Source organism: Octodon degus, unplaced genomic scaffold (genome assembly GCF_000260255.1).
Source record: "Octodon degus isolate 3935 unplaced genomic scaffold, OctDeg1.0 scaffold00009, whole genome shotgun sequence".
Lineage (NCBI taxonomy): Eukaryota > Metazoa > Chordata > Mammalia > Rodentia > Octodontidae > Octodon > Octodon degus.
In genome coordinates, this window is record NW_004524585.1 from 12265759 (window position 1) to 12282864 (window position 17106).

The 17106-nt window shown below is 41.6% G+C and overlaps 1 protein-coding gene across 2 annotated transcripts in view; it reads right to left on the reverse strand.

Moving 5' to 3' along the window:
* Positions 1–2528: 2528 nt before the first annotated feature.
* Positions 2529–17106, reverse strand: part of Klhl12 (kelch like family member 12) — a 31007-nt gene continuing 16429 nt past the window's right edge. The window contains exons 5-12 of one of the 2 annotated variants that reach the window (XM_004625362.3): positions 14773–14922; positions 10599–10713; positions 7013–7119; positions 5579–5774; positions 4600–4758; positions 4206–4304; positions 3303–3489; positions 2857–3136 (exon numbers count right to left, since the gene is read on the reverse strand). In XM_004625362.3, coding sequence (XP_004625419.1) covers positions 3010–3136; positions 3303–3489; positions 4206–4304; positions 4600–4758; positions 5579–5774; positions 7013–7119; positions 10599–10713; positions 14773–14922 — 1140 coding nt within the window. In that variant the 3' untranslated portion in view covers positions 2857–3009. Of the gene's footprint in view, positions 3137–3302; positions 3490–4205; positions 4305–4599; positions 4759–5578; positions 5775–7012; positions 7120–10598; positions 10714–14772; positions 14923–17106 lie in introns of both variants that reach the window. The other variant, XM_023708666.1, reaches the window with a different exon arrangement.

Here is a 17106-nt window from a genome sequence, read left to right on the forward strand (position 1 = left end):
CCCCTCCCTTGCGCTCTTGCTCTTTGCCACCGCCATGAAAGGTTGCTTTCTGCTCTGTGCTGCTCTGCCTTGGACCCAGATGAGTATGGACTGAAACCTCCAGTAACTGTGAGCTAAATAAACCTTTCCTTCCTTCATTTTGAGTGTCGGGTATTTGTCCCAGCAACGAGAGAAGAGTAACTAAGACACAGTGAGACCATCTCAAAATAATAAATAAAAAGGTGAGGGGAGCCGGGGAATGTACCTCAGTAGAAAGACACTGGGTTCAAGCTCCAGTTCTACCACCATCACAACAAAATACACACATATAAAAAACTAGGGCTATTAGAAAACCAAGGTTTCATTGGGACCAGGATAATACATGAACCAGGGTGAGCTCAAATTTACAAATGGTTACCAGTCCAGTAACTGAAGCACATTATGCCTAGGAGGAATAATAAAACTGTAGGTAAGATAAAAAGACTGATTCTAGATCACAATGGGTCTGAAAGTCATGCTAAGGAATCTGAACTTTTTAATATGGGCAATGGAAATCCATGGAATCTTAAGGCAAAAGTAACTGTTCGACAGTGATAATGTGTTGTATGTTAAGTACTATAATAGTATCTGAGCATTAGGAAGGTAACTAATGACAAAATGAAAGGGCTACAGATTGAAAGGGAAAGAGAAGCAGTAAGGTCAGAATATTACCCTTAAATCAAAAATAAAGGACTGAGCTGTGTGGTAACAGAAGGCATGAAAATAATGCTAACTGCATTTGGTACAATAAATAACAAAAACTGTGAACTTAGGAACTAATTGATGTTTGCATTGTAATGAGGATGGCAGATACAAGAAAGTCTTCCTATGTTAGGTCACTAAGTGACTGGTTGCCAGTTACAGGAGCCAGAAAACCAGAATGAACTGCCAAGTTAGGATACAGAATGAACTGTATCCCTGTGTGAGAATTTAAAGGCATGTAAATCCAGGAAAGAGTAGAAAAGGAGCAATGAGTTTTACATGTTAGCTTTTCCATAGAATATTGTGGCTTCACTATATAAACTATCTGTGGATTTGTTCTGAAACTCAAATGTCAGCACTGGAGAAAGCCTAGGAGCTATCAGTATCTACCTCTACTTCTCTCACACTTCTGCAACCTCTTGGGCTCCTCCCTTAGGATGAGCAATGGTGCACAGGGTGGGGTTCAATTAACATGCACAATTCATCTGCTAAAGAAGGGCTAGTAGGCTGCTTCAGCAGCAGTGACTTTCTCTTAGGGCTTCTCCCTTTTGTTCTGGGAACAAGACTCTTGCAGTTGTATAAGCATTTTGGATGGCTGCTTATATCACATGGCATAATGCAGAAACAACTGGTATGACTGAAGCCCTGGAATGCAAATGGGTGGTAAATGAATTCAAGAATGCCTGCCTCCTCTGTATTTTCTTTGCATTTCTACTAAACTCCAAATTAAGAAGAGTGACTGAATATAGCAAATTCAGGTAAATATTTTACTGATGAGGATCTCCACGGTGGCAAAATGCAACCCCTTAACCAAGTCTCAAGGAAACACGCATGCGCATGCACACACACACACACACACACACACACACACAGCAGGGCTACTGGGCAAACACATGTGACCAGACTGAAAATGTAAACTATAGCTAATCCTTATGCCCGTCCTCCAAAATGCCTGCTGAAAAAAGTTGCTTTGCACAAACAAAGACATTTGACACAATTTTAATATTTTCTTAAAAAAATACAAAGGAAATGAACTCTGTCAGTTATTACAGCTCAGAGAAGGAAGGAAAAAACGGAGTTTCAAAGCAAAGGGAAAGTGCATCCTTGTTTCAGTCATCACATCCCCACACTTGCAGTTCCCGTAAAATAAGAACTTTACTCTGTAATGCAGGAGAGCTCAGTATGTGACAGCAGAGGTGCTAGAACTAACTGGAAAAACACTAAATGTACCAAACACAGCAGTAAAAACCACTCTTTAGCAGAACTGTGCCCTTGAAAAAAGTGGGGCAGTAATCAGGTAGCTGAACTGCTAGACTGCTGCCACTCCCATCCCATCCCCAAATAAATAGTAAGTGTACCGGAGTAGTAGTATTTGTTCAATAGACAGGTAGTCTTTCACCCATTCAAGACAAACACTGCCATGGCTACATGAACCCTGGCATGGAATAAGACAACTGTAAAATCACAGGTACTTATTGTTAGTCCCTAGCATATTGAATTTCTACAGTTATGCCAGCTCTTATCCCAGTATCTGCTCAGTCTGTTATTCTCTCATGGTTTTCAGTGGCAAGATATACAACACTCTACTTTTGAAAGACCTTGGGGAAATAAAAATATCGTTCCAATAGTATGTCTTCCTCAGTCTCCCAAGTTATACTTCAGTGGTGTTCCAGGTTCATTCACATTCCATCAAGTTTAGCTCTTGTCATGTATTCTAACCTCAGTGCTGATATACCAACCCTGTTCCCCATCAGCAAGGGATTATCACATGACTCTCCTCCTGGTACCCAAGTTATGATGGGGGTCTCTGTCCTCTTCCTTCACAATGAAACTGTAGTGCCCCTAGCTCCTTGTATTTGAGAAAAGATTTTTGTTCTTGGAAATAAATACTTGGATTTTACCAACCTTACTTGAGCCGGTATCCTTCCAATTCTCCAGGCTGGACACTGTCCACATGTCATGCTCTGAAATATGTGAGGCACAACATAACGTATTCTCCAAGAATGTAGAAAGTTAGAAACAACAAGAGTACTCTCCAGACCAGATGGAGAAGGATCCAGTTCTCTTAACATCCATTCAATGTGCATTCTCTTCTGTTACCCACCCTTCTGAGGGACTTAACCAGTGTGAGAAGGATATGTGTCACATAAGTACAATCACCACTGCACTGGTGCCTATAATCACCCTGTGCACAGAGTGTGAAATAAGACATTCTGGAAAGGATCCTTAATTCTCCCACAAATTGTCCCTTGAACTGGTCAATAGCTCTGTATGGTGCTCCAACAGTGGTCACTTCTCTCGGAGAACACACACACCAGCATCACAGCGCTGGGTTCCCATGGATGTCACCACTTCCCAGCTGTCAATGATAGGGTCATAGCACTCAATGCTACTCAACAAGGAATTGCCATCATATCTGAGGGGGAGGAAAAAAAAAATGAATTTTTTATTCCTTTACACATATGCTGTTCACTAACATTGTCACTGGAGCTGTCCTGCCACCCAACTTCTGGTCTCCATCCACAAACAGAAACTCTTGCCTTAGGTGTACCATGATGTTACCTTGGTTTTGAATTCCTCACCCTGCAATTGCATAGAGTCTCCCCCGAAGCACTGTAGCTCCGACATAGCACCGTGGAGTGGTCATACTAGTAATAGTTGTCCAGGAGTCAGTACGAATGTTGTACGCCTCAACAGAAGAAAGGTGGGCTGTACCATCAAATCCCCCCACTACATAAATATGATCATTCAGTAGGGCTACTCCGGCACCTGGAGAAAAAAAGAATTAGCACATGAATGGTTCTAAAGCCAGGATATAAATTCTAAAAACAAAACATGGTCCTTAATGGGTAGCTAAATTCTAGAGTAGATGAAGGATACAGAACTTGCTCAAACAGGCCCAAAAATTCAGTGTAGCACAGATTATTCTATCTGAAAACTCTCTTCTTAAGACTTGAAATGATAAGAGTTAAAAAAAAAAAGTGGCAATAAAGGTGAAAAGGAAGGGACAGAGCTGTGATTCCAATTCTGGTGTCACTTTTTATTCAGAGGAAGTAAAATGGAAAAGTATAGGACTTCAGTCTGACACTCCAAGTGATTTACTTCAAGAAGCTCTCAGTGAAGGAGAATATCTACTCTCCTATCTTCAATTCAATTCATTAGAAATTTTATTTAATAGACACTTAAGATGTAGCACATGCACAAAATTGTATTAGGTATTCTAGAATGCAGGAAGGTAACAGAAATGTAAAAAATAAGTAACATAAGACTTTTACCCTGAAATATGTAATATAATTAGAAGTTTAAGCTATTTTTTTTCCTACTAATTAGGGAAAACAGAGGGGAAGAGGAGACTGAAATCTTACTCATATTTACAATGAGTCTCTGATTTATTTTGTTCTACAGTTTATACCCATACTGCATGTGGAAAAGACTAGACAGCACTGTGGTTTACTGTCCCCTCCCTCACATCTGACTGGTCTTACCAGACCGCTTGGTGGCCATTGGTGTAACATTAGTCCAGTGTCCTGTGTGTGGATCATATTTCTCAACTGAATTTAGGATATTCAAGCCATCATATCCTCCTGGAAGACAAAGTAGAGATCATTCCAGAAAGAAAGGTATATTGTTAGGCCCATTCCCAGCTTGTCTTCTCTAAGTGCTCTAATTCTTCTACTATTAGTTCTCCCAGGGTTCTAACAACCCAAAGAGAACCTTTACTTTTCACTTAGAATAGTAAGATAATTCTAGTTAATTGAAAATATATTGAGATAAACTAGTTTTTATTGAAGTCTATATGAACTTAATTCTGATAAAAAAGGATCTCACCCAGAATCCACTAACCACTGAGTTCTCTCCATCTGTATCCCAGCCTAGTACCTAGACAGTAGATCACTCCACTGGCCACTACTAGTCCAGCACCCTCTCGGGCCGTTTGCATATCCCCCAGCATACTCCACTGGTCAATGTTTGGGTCATATCGCTCCATACTGGTATGACGCCTGCTTCCATCAAAGCCTCCAGAAACGTAGATCATATCTGCTCAGAATGAACAAATTACAGAGCATTAAAGAACCAGAGAGCTGGGTATGGTGGCATATTCCTGTAAGCCTGTAATCCCAGCACTCGGGAGGCTGAGGCAGGAGGATTGCTGCAAGTTCCAGGCCAGCCTGGATATAAAGTGAGCTCAGTGCCAGCCTGAACTGCATAGTGAGACCCTGTCTCAAAAAAAAGAAAGAAATTTCCAAAAACTTTTCTCTACAAGTTTTTTACAGGTCCTTCAGATGTCTGGGAGAAAAATAAAAAAAATAAAAACAAGAGACAGTTGCCCAGGTTGGACTCAAATTTGTGATCCTCTTGCCTCAGTCTCCCAAGTTGTAGGGATTATAGGCCTTCACTATAAAATTTTTTTTTTCTTTGCCATTCACTATAACTGACAAAGAATTTTTTAAATGGGGTAAGTCTATTAAATTTCACAGATAAGATAGCACAGTAGTAAGGACATTGAAAAAGAATAGTGTAAAATGAAATCCTTTATAAATATAGCCAGTTCAGATCGAGCACACTAGAAATTGAATTACCAACTTTGTATTCAAGTTTTGAAATGTCCACAAAAACCAAACAGCTTTTTTTAACATGCTACTTCCAAAAGCCAAAAGACTTTCTTTCTTTTTTTTTTCTTGGCAGAACCGGAGATTGAACTCAGGCCCTTGCGCTTGCTAGGCAGCTGCTTATTCTACTGAGCCATCTCCCCAACCCCAAGACTTTCTGACTGTACTGATTTCTCCTGTACATTCCATGCTCTTGCTATAGGTAAGCACACTGATCCAGCCAAAATAAGATGAAACACCACGCCTACCTCCCAGGGTGGTAGCCCCAGCAAGGCCGCGCCGGACATTCATCGGGGCCACAGAATACCAGACCCCGTCCTCATCTGCTGTGTAGTCCAGGCATTCCACTGAACTGAGGCGGGAACGGCCATCATAACCACCAATTACATAGATCCGGTCATGTAGGGACACTGAGGCCACATAACGTCTCTTACGAGTGATGCTCTACGGATTTAGGAAGGATGAGGTACAGAGCATTTCAGTCACAAAACTTTAGACCTTACTTTGCATTATCCTTACTACTTCCCACTTTTTTTTTCCCCACTTTTTTTTTTGAGATGGGCTCACTATGCAGTTCAAGCTGGTCTTAAACACACTCTCTCTCTCTCTGTGTATATATATGTGTGTGTATATATATGTGTGTGTGTGTATATATATATAAAATCTCCCACGCTGCCTCAGGCAATCTTCCTGCCTCAGCTTCCTGAGTGCTGGCATCACAGGTGTGTGCCACTGTGCCTGGCTCTCGTCATTTTTATGCTATTTCACCAGTCTCCATGAACCTCCTTGAGGAGTAGTTCATCTTCAAGTGTCCTGCAGCTGACTGCTTTCTACATCAAATGCTTGTTGTGGTCTTCTGACAGATGCAAGCCTTGTGCATATCTGCCTCATTTCAAGGCATCTGATAGATTCTGTGGCTTTCTATGAACAGCATCTGACTCCCTTCCTTTTCGTAAAATATTGAGCTAAGACACTGGTACTATTCCATTCTCAGAAACTATTATTATTTATAGAGCATTGAAATGAAGAAGTTATGAGGAACACTCAGGAGGAGGAGGATCATTGAGAGCTCAAGAGCAGTCTGGGCTACAAAGTAAGCTCAAGGCCAGCCTGAACTGCATATCAAGACCCTGTCTCAAAAAGATAGGGGGAAAAAAAAAAAAAGATAAAAATTTCTCAGTTCAACCAAATATTCACTTAATTTAACACAGTCTAACCCTGAGTTAAAGCATACCAGTGAAGCAGGCTGGGTGCCTAAATAGGGGCAGTCAACTGAACTGAGTTTGACACACAACATTTCTGAAACCAATCTTTTAATGTGAACAGTTAAAGACTATTTAGGGGGCTGGTGAGATGGCTCAGTGGTCTAAAGCACCTACTTGAAACAAGCTTGGCAAAACACAGGGACCGTGGTTCGATCCCCCAGCACCACATGCCAGCCAGCCCCGCCCCCTGGTGGGCTGAGCTGGCCACACACAGACACACAAAATAAATAAATAAATAAATGTTTAAAAATAATAATAATAATAAAGACTATTTAGTACCTACTCTGTATACAATAGTTTTGTAAAGAATCTTGTCCTGTTACCAGGCTTCTCTACTTTTAGGGCTGCATCAACTATCATCAATAGTCAGGGAAAGGTCATTTAGGCTTTCTGCCCATGGGTTGCACCATCACTTACTGGCAAAAAGCTCCACTCCTGAGTCTTGGGGTCATATTTCTCAACCACGTCAATGGGAGACTGCTGGCTTCCAAAGCCCCCAACCACTAGAAGAACTTCATTGGCGCCTAAAGACAAAGGCAGAAAAAAGGTCAGTTACTTTAGGATCCTTGGCTATGTAACTACTCCCAAGGAGCACGACATAGAAACAGTTTTAGGGTAGACTGTTTTCCTTGCCCAGGAGTAGTCTGAAATTGCAGACTCACTACATGGCTGCCTAGCAGGAACATGAATCTGGAGGACCTCAATCTCTGAAATGTAACTTCCTGGACAACATTAAAATTCTAGAAGGCAAACATGAATATACCACTATACCACAACAGCCCAGCTAGATGATGAAGTCTAACTCTGGTCCTAAGACCAAAGGTATTTTTTGCTTTTCTCAACCTGGGCAACCCAAATTGGGAGGTTTGGTCTCCCCTGCTTTTTTGTAATGGGAAACAAAATTCCTCTTTTTCATCAGAAAGTACGGGCTAAGACCTAGGAACCAAGATAGATAGATAGACAGACAGACAGATAGATAGATAGATGATAGATGATAGATAGATGCACACACACACACACACACACACACACACACACACCCGAACTAGGGATTGAACTCAGGCCCTTGTGCTTGCCAGGGAAGCGCTTATTTTACTGAGCCATCTCCCCAACCCCCAAGTTATATATTTCCCAAATCTCTTTTCTATGGCTATGTATCACTCCCCCTGCCAACTCATTAAAACTGCCAGACAAGAAAGACAAGGCTTTTAAAAGAAACCCTTATTTTCTGTTTTCCTAAAGAAGCCATTCTGACCACCTTTATCTTCTCTCCTTTCCTCTAAGGCTTTATTCTGATAAACTATTCTTTCAAAGAGCAAAATAACAGGAAATTCTCCATGTATTCTGTTCTGCTAAACTCATGAAGAGGAGTCTTGCAGAGCTCTGGATAGTTCAATCACTAGGAAGGCATTTAGAAGATCAGGTGATCTTATGAGCTACCTGTACTTGAAAAGGCAAATGTAGCTCCTTGTAAATTTTGTTTAAAAATGTATTCAGTACGGGGTCTACAGGGCCTCCCTACACAGACTGGACTTGAAGCGATCCTCCTGTTTTCAGCCTCCCAAGTGCTGGGATTACAGGTGTGCACCACCATGCCCAGTCTCAATCACTGTCTCAGCACACCCTGGGGGGACAGGGCCAGTACAGCATGCTGGGGATTGAACCCTGGTCCCTGCGTCTACCTAAGCAGGCATTTTAATCCACTGAACTATCTGGCCAGCCCTGCAAATGTAGCACCTCAAAGCTGACTAGAAGCCTGGATGAACCCCTAACGAGGCAACGAATCTGACAATGATCATCAATGGCTGCTATGATCAATACAGGGAAAGCTAATGTAGTATAATCAGACATTGTATTTCCTGATGTAACACATGGAAAGGGCAATACTGTTACCTATATAGTAATGTTTCTGAAAAAGCTGGACATGGGTGCAGTGGCATATGTCTATAATCCCAGGAACCTAGGAGGCTGAAGCAGGATGATCACACATTTGAGGCCAGTATGTACTACACAGGGAGTCTAAAAACGGCCTAGGCTAATAGCAAGACCCTGTTGCAAGAATAACTGCATAAAACTAAAACTAAAACTAAAGAGTTAGGGATATAGTTCAGTATCATAGTACTTGGCTAGCACACATAAGGTCCTAGGTTCAATCCCAACAACACACACACACACACACACACACACACACACTCAGAACTTGAATTTTACCAAACTTCTTTTCTACTAATCACCAGTCTCTAGAAACACAGCAGACAGAAGAATATGCTAAATGACAATGTAAGGACAAAATCAACAAAATTCATATTATGGAAAATTCCGTATGTCAAAGACCCTGGTTTCTTTACCAAATAAAATTTGTCAGAGAAAACTAAAACACAATGGGTAAACGATGTGATGTGTGGATTTTGGATCCTGATTTGAATACCAAATATTTGTAGGAAGAAATTCCATAGTATTTGGATGCACCAAAAAGACAGGAGAGGGACTGGGGCAGTGGAGCTCTTGCCCAGCATGTGCACAATTTGGTCCCCACACCACAAAAACACACTACGTAAGAGTTAAAAACTGTTGTACTTAAAACATTTCAGTGAGCAGCCTAATTGTTAAAATTCAGTGCATGAGTCTAAGTTAAGAGCAAGACAAAATAAATACTTTTGCACAGTACAGCCAGGCTTTTGGGAGAGTGAGGTATGCAGAATTGGAAATGAAATGTGAAGAAATATTTTGAGTACTTATTCTGTGCCAGCTACAATGTTAGCCCTCTTATCTCCATTATCTTATTTAATCCTCCTCACCCCCCATAACCCAGTGAATAAGAAATTAACCCTCATTTTAAAAGAAGAAACAGAGACTCAAATAGATTGACATGTTCAAACAGTTACTGGTGGGCTGGGCTTTGAAATAATATCTGTTGTATATATCAAGAATTGTCTGAACCTTCATATACAGTACTGCATTTACTCATTGTAACAGCCTTAGAGGTAGGTGCTGTGTGATTATCACTTTACAGATAAGGTAACTGAAGCAAAAAGGTGAAGGCTTTTGCCCAAGTGAATATACCAAGGGCATGGAGGACTGGGGTATGCACCATAAGACTGGCTCCAAAGGCCATGCTTGTAACAACTGCACATCACTGTCAAACACTTGCATTTTCTACTATATTGGGCTCCTTTTCCTCCCTCTTTTCATTGTATTTATTTCGTACTGGAGGTTGAGCACATGACTTTGCACTTGCCAGGCAGGCACTTACTGCCACTGAGCTATCCCTTTGATCCTTATTTTATTTCATTGTCTTTTTTGAGACAGGAACTCTACAATTCAGGCTAACCTTCAGCTCACTTTGTAGCCCAGGGTCGTCTTGAATCTGCAACGATCCTTCCTCCAAAGTTCTGGGATTACGGGCATGTGCCACCATGCCTGGCTCACTCTTTTCATTTTAGAATGGAAAAGAATACACATTGGGAAAAAAAAGTGGGTGGGAGCATACAGCTTACACATGATATTCAAAATCTGTCATTCTCAAACCCTAAAAATACTGAAATAAAGTTGTATTATACAATAGTTGACTGTTTATAAAATACTTTTGTACTTGATCTATTTAATCACAAAATAGTTATGTGAAATAGGGAAGATATTCTTAATAGAAAAGAAAGCTTAGAATGGTGACTTGTCTGAGATGAGACAACACAAGACGAAAAGCAGCCAGCCACACTCACACACCCCTATAATCCAAGCAATGCAGGAGGCTGAGACAGAGAATCATAGCTTTGAGGCTAGCCTAGGCAAGACCTTGTCTCAATAAAAAGTGCTTGAGATGGAGCTTAGTGACAGTATGCCCTCAATTCTGAAACCCAGTACCACGAAAAAGAAAAAAAAAAAAAAGATTAAAAGCAGATCTGAAATGAGGTCTTTGTGCTTCTTACAGAATGTTCTCTTCAACTGTATTATGGCAGCCGTAAGAAGTACAATTATCTCTTCTCCTGCCAGGATCCCGGCTTACCTAGACGAGCCCTTGTCCGTGGGCCCTGCATCTGACTCCGAAGTTCAGGCCTCAGATGAAACTTCTTTGCTTCATCAACTAGATCCCTGCACTGTAAACTACAGCGGATGAAGGGCTGAAAGAAGCAGAGTACAGTGACCCAAATGGGTCATGTTGTAAAACTGTAAGAGTACAGTGACACACAGAATTAACATAGAAAGTTAGGCTCTAAGGACCTGTGATTCCAGGAGGACAAATGGTAATAACTCAGCTGTGGGTTTCTAGAAGTGATTTTTTTAAAAAAATATTTTATTTATTTGGTATAGGGTCTCCACACAGTTCAGACATGAAGTAATCCTCCTGTCTCAGCCTCTCCAGCACTGGGATTACAAGCATGCACGCCCAGTTTCGGGGCCAGTGGGGCACCCGGTACTAGGGATTGAACCCAGGTTCTTGTGCTTGCCTGCACTGTAAACTACAGCGGATGAAGGGCTGAAAGAAGCAGAGTACAGTGACCCAAATGGGTCATGTTGTAAAACTGTAAGAGTACAGTGACACACAGAATTAATTTAACATAGAAAGTTAGGCTCTAAGGACCTGTGATTCCAGGAGGACAAATGGTAATAACTCAGCTGTTACTAGACTTAGACTGCTGAGCTATCTCCCCAGCCCTCTAGAAGTAATTTTTAATTTTGTTTTTAATGGAGGTACTAGGGATTGAACTCAGGGTCTTTACATGAGGCTACATTCTCAGCCTCCTCTTTTGCTGGATACAGTCTAAGTTGCCAATTTCCCTAAGCTGGGTTCAAACTTGCAACCTTCCTGCTTCAGACTCCCAGAGGGCTAGGATTAAATGTATCTGCCACCATACTCAACTTTATTATTTTTTCCTTTTTTTAGACGGGGGTTATGTTAGTTATATTGAGACAAGATCTTGCTGTGTAGTTCAGGCTGACCTTGAACTCACTATGTAGCCTGACTAGTCTCAAACTCGTAATTCTCCTGCCTCAGCCTCCTGCGTCCTGGAATTATGGGTGTATGCCACCGTGCCTGTTTTTTTTTTTTTTTTTTTTTTAAAAAGATAGTATGTTATCAAATAATATAGAAGGCTGGGGGTACAGCAAAGTGATAGATTGTAAGCTTATTAACATATTCAAGATCTTGAGTTCAATCTCAAATATAAAAATATATATTTCCCATCTACCTTTGCCCTCATAACTACTTTTATTAATCTCTACATTGTGAGGTTATGAAGATACAAGTATATAATAACTAGTACAGTAAGTCCCCAACTTATGAATAAATTCTGTTCCAGGAGAACATTTATTAGTCAGATTCATTCCTTAGTCTCACAAAGTCTTACACCTTTTACACAAATATACAATCTGAATTGCTTTGGGCTTCCTAGCAACCCCCTCCAACATCATCACTGCTTTTCCTCTTGCTTCCAGACATCCTGTCTTTAACTGACCACTGTGCTACTATGCACTATCATAGATAATGGCTGGGAGAGACACGAACCACTTCTGTGATTTGTATGCATCTCCAGATATTTATAACATGAGGCCCCTTCACATCTGTGAAAGTCTGCCACTTGAATGTTCATATGTAGGGGCCTTACCATACTTCCTTTGTTGTTTTGAGACAGGGTCTCATTATGTAGCCCAGGCTGGCCACAAACTCTTGGTGAGCCTCAACTCGCATCCCTAGCATGTCACCAAGCCTGGCACAATTAGTAAATATTTTAAGAGAAACTTCTAAGGCCTCTATCATTTTTGGGTTACAGGAGGAATATGTCTTCTCTGGACTAATTCTCCAAGGTTCACAGCACTGTTGAGCACTATACTGGTGTCTGCTTCCCTGGGTTCTCCATATTCCCCCCTCACCTTGCTCTCTGGCTCTGAAGACTGGCCCAAGGAATCATATCAACAGCTCCCATGCCCTCTGCCTTTTGCTTGGGATTGGGCTGACCAAATGTCAAGGATCCTCTTAAGGCAGTAACTCTAGAACTCTTTCCTTTCAGGTTTTGGTACCTCCTAGTCCTTGATGGGGCCTTTTAGGCTAAAAAGTCATTAACAGCTTGGCTACATTAGATCCATGTAATTTCACAGTCTTGGTATTCTTTATACCCCACCTTTGTAAACAGCTTCTTTATCTACAAGTGTTCCTTAAATTGTACTGTTTTGAGCATGCCATCTTTTCTATTAACCTGACTGAAGAAATTTTCACTATATAACTTAAAAAGGAAAACAAATAGTGCATATTGAAATATAAGACATGTTTCTAAAAATGTTTGCATATTACCTTACATAGTACTGACCACTTATGAGGTAGGGACTATTATCATTTTATTTTACAGACAAGAAAGCTGAGACACAAATACATTTAATATTTTGCCTAAGGATCACATAGTGAGTGGTAGACTTGGGATTTCAGTCTCTTAATTTTGGCTCCAGAATCTGTACCTAACTATGATGAAAACAATTAGACTCAAGGAGCATGTGGATAAGTTGTAAAAAAAAAAAAAAAAAAAAAAAAATTAAACACAGGTAAAAATTAGTTTGAGGTGTGACACTAAGCAACTAGCCCATGACTTTTCTAAGGTCAACAACTGGAAAACTGTTTTTGTATTTAAATCCCTCAAAGATCCGCGGCTGGGCCAGCAAAAGAAACTTAATCACTGACCTGGCCCTTACATACACATTAGAAATCTATTCCTCCAAAGTGTGGTCAAGGTAACACAGGTGCAAATATGGTAAAAATTATTTTAAAAAGCCTTACATTAGACAAACACTGTTATCAATCAATAAGCTTAACACTGACCAAAGTGATCCTAAAATGAACTGAACTACAGTTCTTTTATGCTGGCTTCAGTAAAGGTAAAACAAAGAGGTCTGCTAAGAAATATCTAAGAAGTACCTCTGTCCTTTTTTTTTTTAAAGACAATTTGTAACTATTTATTTGTTTGTTTGTATTTTAGGAAGGGTCTTCACGGTCTCACCACTAGATTGGACTCGTAGTGATTCGCCTGTTTACAGCCTCCCAAAAGCTGGGATTACAGGCACACACCACCATGCCCAGTCTCAATTGGTATCTCAGTGAGCCCTGGGGGCGGGGCCGGCATGGCAAGCCCAGGGATAGAACCCCTGGCCCCTTTGCCTGCTTGCAGGCACCTTAATCTGCTGAACTATTTGGCCGGCCCCAACAATTTATATTTAAATAAAATAAAGTTTATCATCTAATGTTGCTTAACTAAAACACTTATGGCATGTTACACACACACACACACACACACACACACACACACACACACATCCCAGACCACAATATTAAGTAAAGCCACCAATTTCATTTGCAGGAGTCCTACATGTCAAGTTACTGACTTCCTTTTTTTTTTTGGTACTAGGGATCAAACTCAGGACCTTATGCTTGCCAGGCAGGTGCTTAAATTGCTGAGCTCTCTCCCCAGCACTGACTTTTTTAGAAATATGTATAGGAAATACCCAGCGCTACCTTACTAACATTCCCAGATAGGCAAACCAGGAGACTTTGTGCCTACATGAAAAAAACTAACTTTTTTTCTTAAAGACAAGGCCTTGCTGGGTGGGTGGCACATGCCTATAAACCCAACACTTGAGAGGCTGAGGCATGAGGATCCTTGTGAGTTCAAGACTAGCCAGGGCTACAAAGTGAGCTCAAGGCCAGCCTGAACTGCACAGAGACTCTGTCTGAGAAAGTGGAGAGGGGAAGGGAAGGGAAGGGAAGGGAGGGGAGGGGAGAGGCCAGGAGCCTTGCTAGGTAGTTTATTTTTTATTTTTTTGCAGAACTGGGTATTAAACTCAGGCCCTTGCGCTTGCCAGGGAAGTGCTTATTCTACTGAGCCATCTCCCCGCCCCCCCCCCTGTTGTTTGTTTGTTTCTTTGTTTGTTTGGGGTTTTTTGCAGAACTGGGTATTAAACTCAGGCCCTTGCGCTTGCCAGGGAAGTGCTTATTCTACTGAGCCATCTCCCCGGCCCCTTGCTAGGTAGTTTAGACTGGCCTCAACGCAGTGATCCTCTTGCCCCAGTCTCCTAAGGGCTGAGATCACAGCTATGCACCACCATGCCCAATGGAAAAATGTATCAACTGTGAATACACGTACTCAGCTGCAAAAGCTAGTCAAGGTTTTAGATTCTGAGTGTCCTGCGCAACTTACCTCAGCATCTATCACATCTGTAATGTACCTGGGGGTCAGCAGGGGCATCCGCACATACTGTAGCAAGTCAGGCAAGGACTCTTCACGTTCCTTCTTGGCATGCTTTACCCAGTTGATGACAGCCTCAAAGACTGGCTCTTCAGAATCCACCTATGAATGCATAACCATGCAGTATGGATTTCCACTTTGCCAAATGGCTCACAAGCTCAATAAATAACCAAGTTTACTTTCTCCTTTCTGCTCCCTGTTGCCCACCACCATCACTCTCACCTTCCTGAAATAGCCTTTTTTTTTTTCAGAAACAAGAAAAGAATTATCAGCTTATGTGAAAACAAACAGAAAGTAAGTACCTAATAAGCAAGCCACTGGAGTCACATATTAGCCTTTGCTTCAGAAAATTTTCCATCCCTCAATTTCTGGCATCAATGGAAGGACACTTGCCTAGAGTGCACAAGACCCTGGGTTTAAACTGCAACAGGAAGAGCAATGTGCAGAGAACCTCTGAACCCACCAAGGCTGCATGCCACCACATCTCACATCCAGAGCCTGCATCCTGCTGCCATTGTCCCCAGGCCCAAGAGACAGGCTGATCGAGACACTAAAGGAGATAAACCAAGGTGAGGGATGAGCCACAGAGATCCAAAAGGATGTCTGCCTAATCAGCTCCTCCAAAGCAAGAGCACAAGCTAGACTCCTGCAAAGAGACTGAAGGTGCCTAGAAGACAAAAGGAAAATGCTGATGCTGCCAAGGACAGGATGACCCTGCAGAAAATGGAGTGGCTCAGCCAGGCTAGGCAGAAAGCAGAAGTGCAGCAGATGACACATGAAGCATATGCATTTTTTTTTAATGTACGCATTTTTGATTAAGTGTATACTTCTGGTGACTATACAATTTGAATTTTTTTTTTATTTTTTTGTATTTAGTACAGGGTCTACAAGGTCTCACTACATACACCACACTCATAGTGATCTCCCTGTTTTCAGCCTCCCAAGCATTGAGTGCCACCACACCCAGTCTCAATTGCCATGCTCTGGGGACAGGGCTGGCACAGCATGCTGGAGATTAAACCCCAGCCACTGCGCTCTGCCTAAAACTATCTGGCTAGCCCTGAAATATTTTTTTTTAATCAAGTTTTATTAAAATGCAGAATTTTGTTTTGTTTTAAACCACGCTCTTAGCGTATAGAACATTTCTTGTTGTTTTTCAGAGAAGGAGCATATGTCCCTAGTACAATGTATCCAACGCTGGATTGATGTGGGGGGAACACACTTTTCCCTGTCAGTTTTGAGAGATTCCTCTAGAGTCCCAGGAGGAGGGATTTCCTTGATGGTGACACATATGGCCACTTTGGCAGGAATGCCTTGTGGTAAGGAAACACTCCCAGTTCATTTTATGTCCTCCTTTCCTTCTATGCCATGGCACAAACTTAAGTCCAGAAAGCTACTGGGACCTGACTCTCAAACACTGATGTTACCACTGTGTCGGGTTATCTGGACTTGCTGGTGAGGTTGACATGGTATCCCACAAGAGCAGTGATTCCTTCTCTGCACTGTGGATCTTCATATTGATAATCCTGCCATTTTCACTTTGTTTTCTTTTTTTTTTCCCGTAATTTTGAGAAACAAATAGCAATGAGACAGTTTCAAACCAAACTGGTAGGACAGTTTCAATAATTAACACATTGCATACATTTTTCCTAGAGGTTATTCACTTTGTTTTCTTACACTCAGGGTCAGTTTGGGAAAAGTTAAGTAACATGCTAAATGTGAAATGTCAACCCTGACTTTAAACTTCCTCTACTCAGAGCATCAAATGAAGCCTTCATTGGATTTAAGAGAGGCTGATTTTTTTTTCTTTCATTTATGTTTTTGGTACAGGGTCTCACTAGGCAGTTCAGACTTTTAGTGATCCTCTGTTTTCAGCCTCCCCAGCACTGGGATTATAGGCATACATTGCCTCGACTCAGTTGCTGGCTCGGCACGCCCTGGGGCAGGACCAGTGTGGCATTTGGGATGGGGGATGGAACCCTGATCCCTGTGCTTGTGGAAATCAGACACTTAGTCTACTGAGCTATCTCACTGGCCCTAGGCTTTCTGATTTTTGCTGGTCCATCCAAGAAGAGAGTGTGAAAGTTGTTGTAGGGGCTGGTGAGATGGCTCAGTGGTCTAAAGCACCTACTCTTAGAAGAAGCTTGGCAAAAGCACAGGGACTGCGGTTCAATCCCCCAGCACCACATGCCAGCCAGCCCGCCCCCTGGTGGGCTGAGCTGGCCACACACACACACACACACACACACACATAAATTTAAATAAATAAATAAATAAATAAATGTA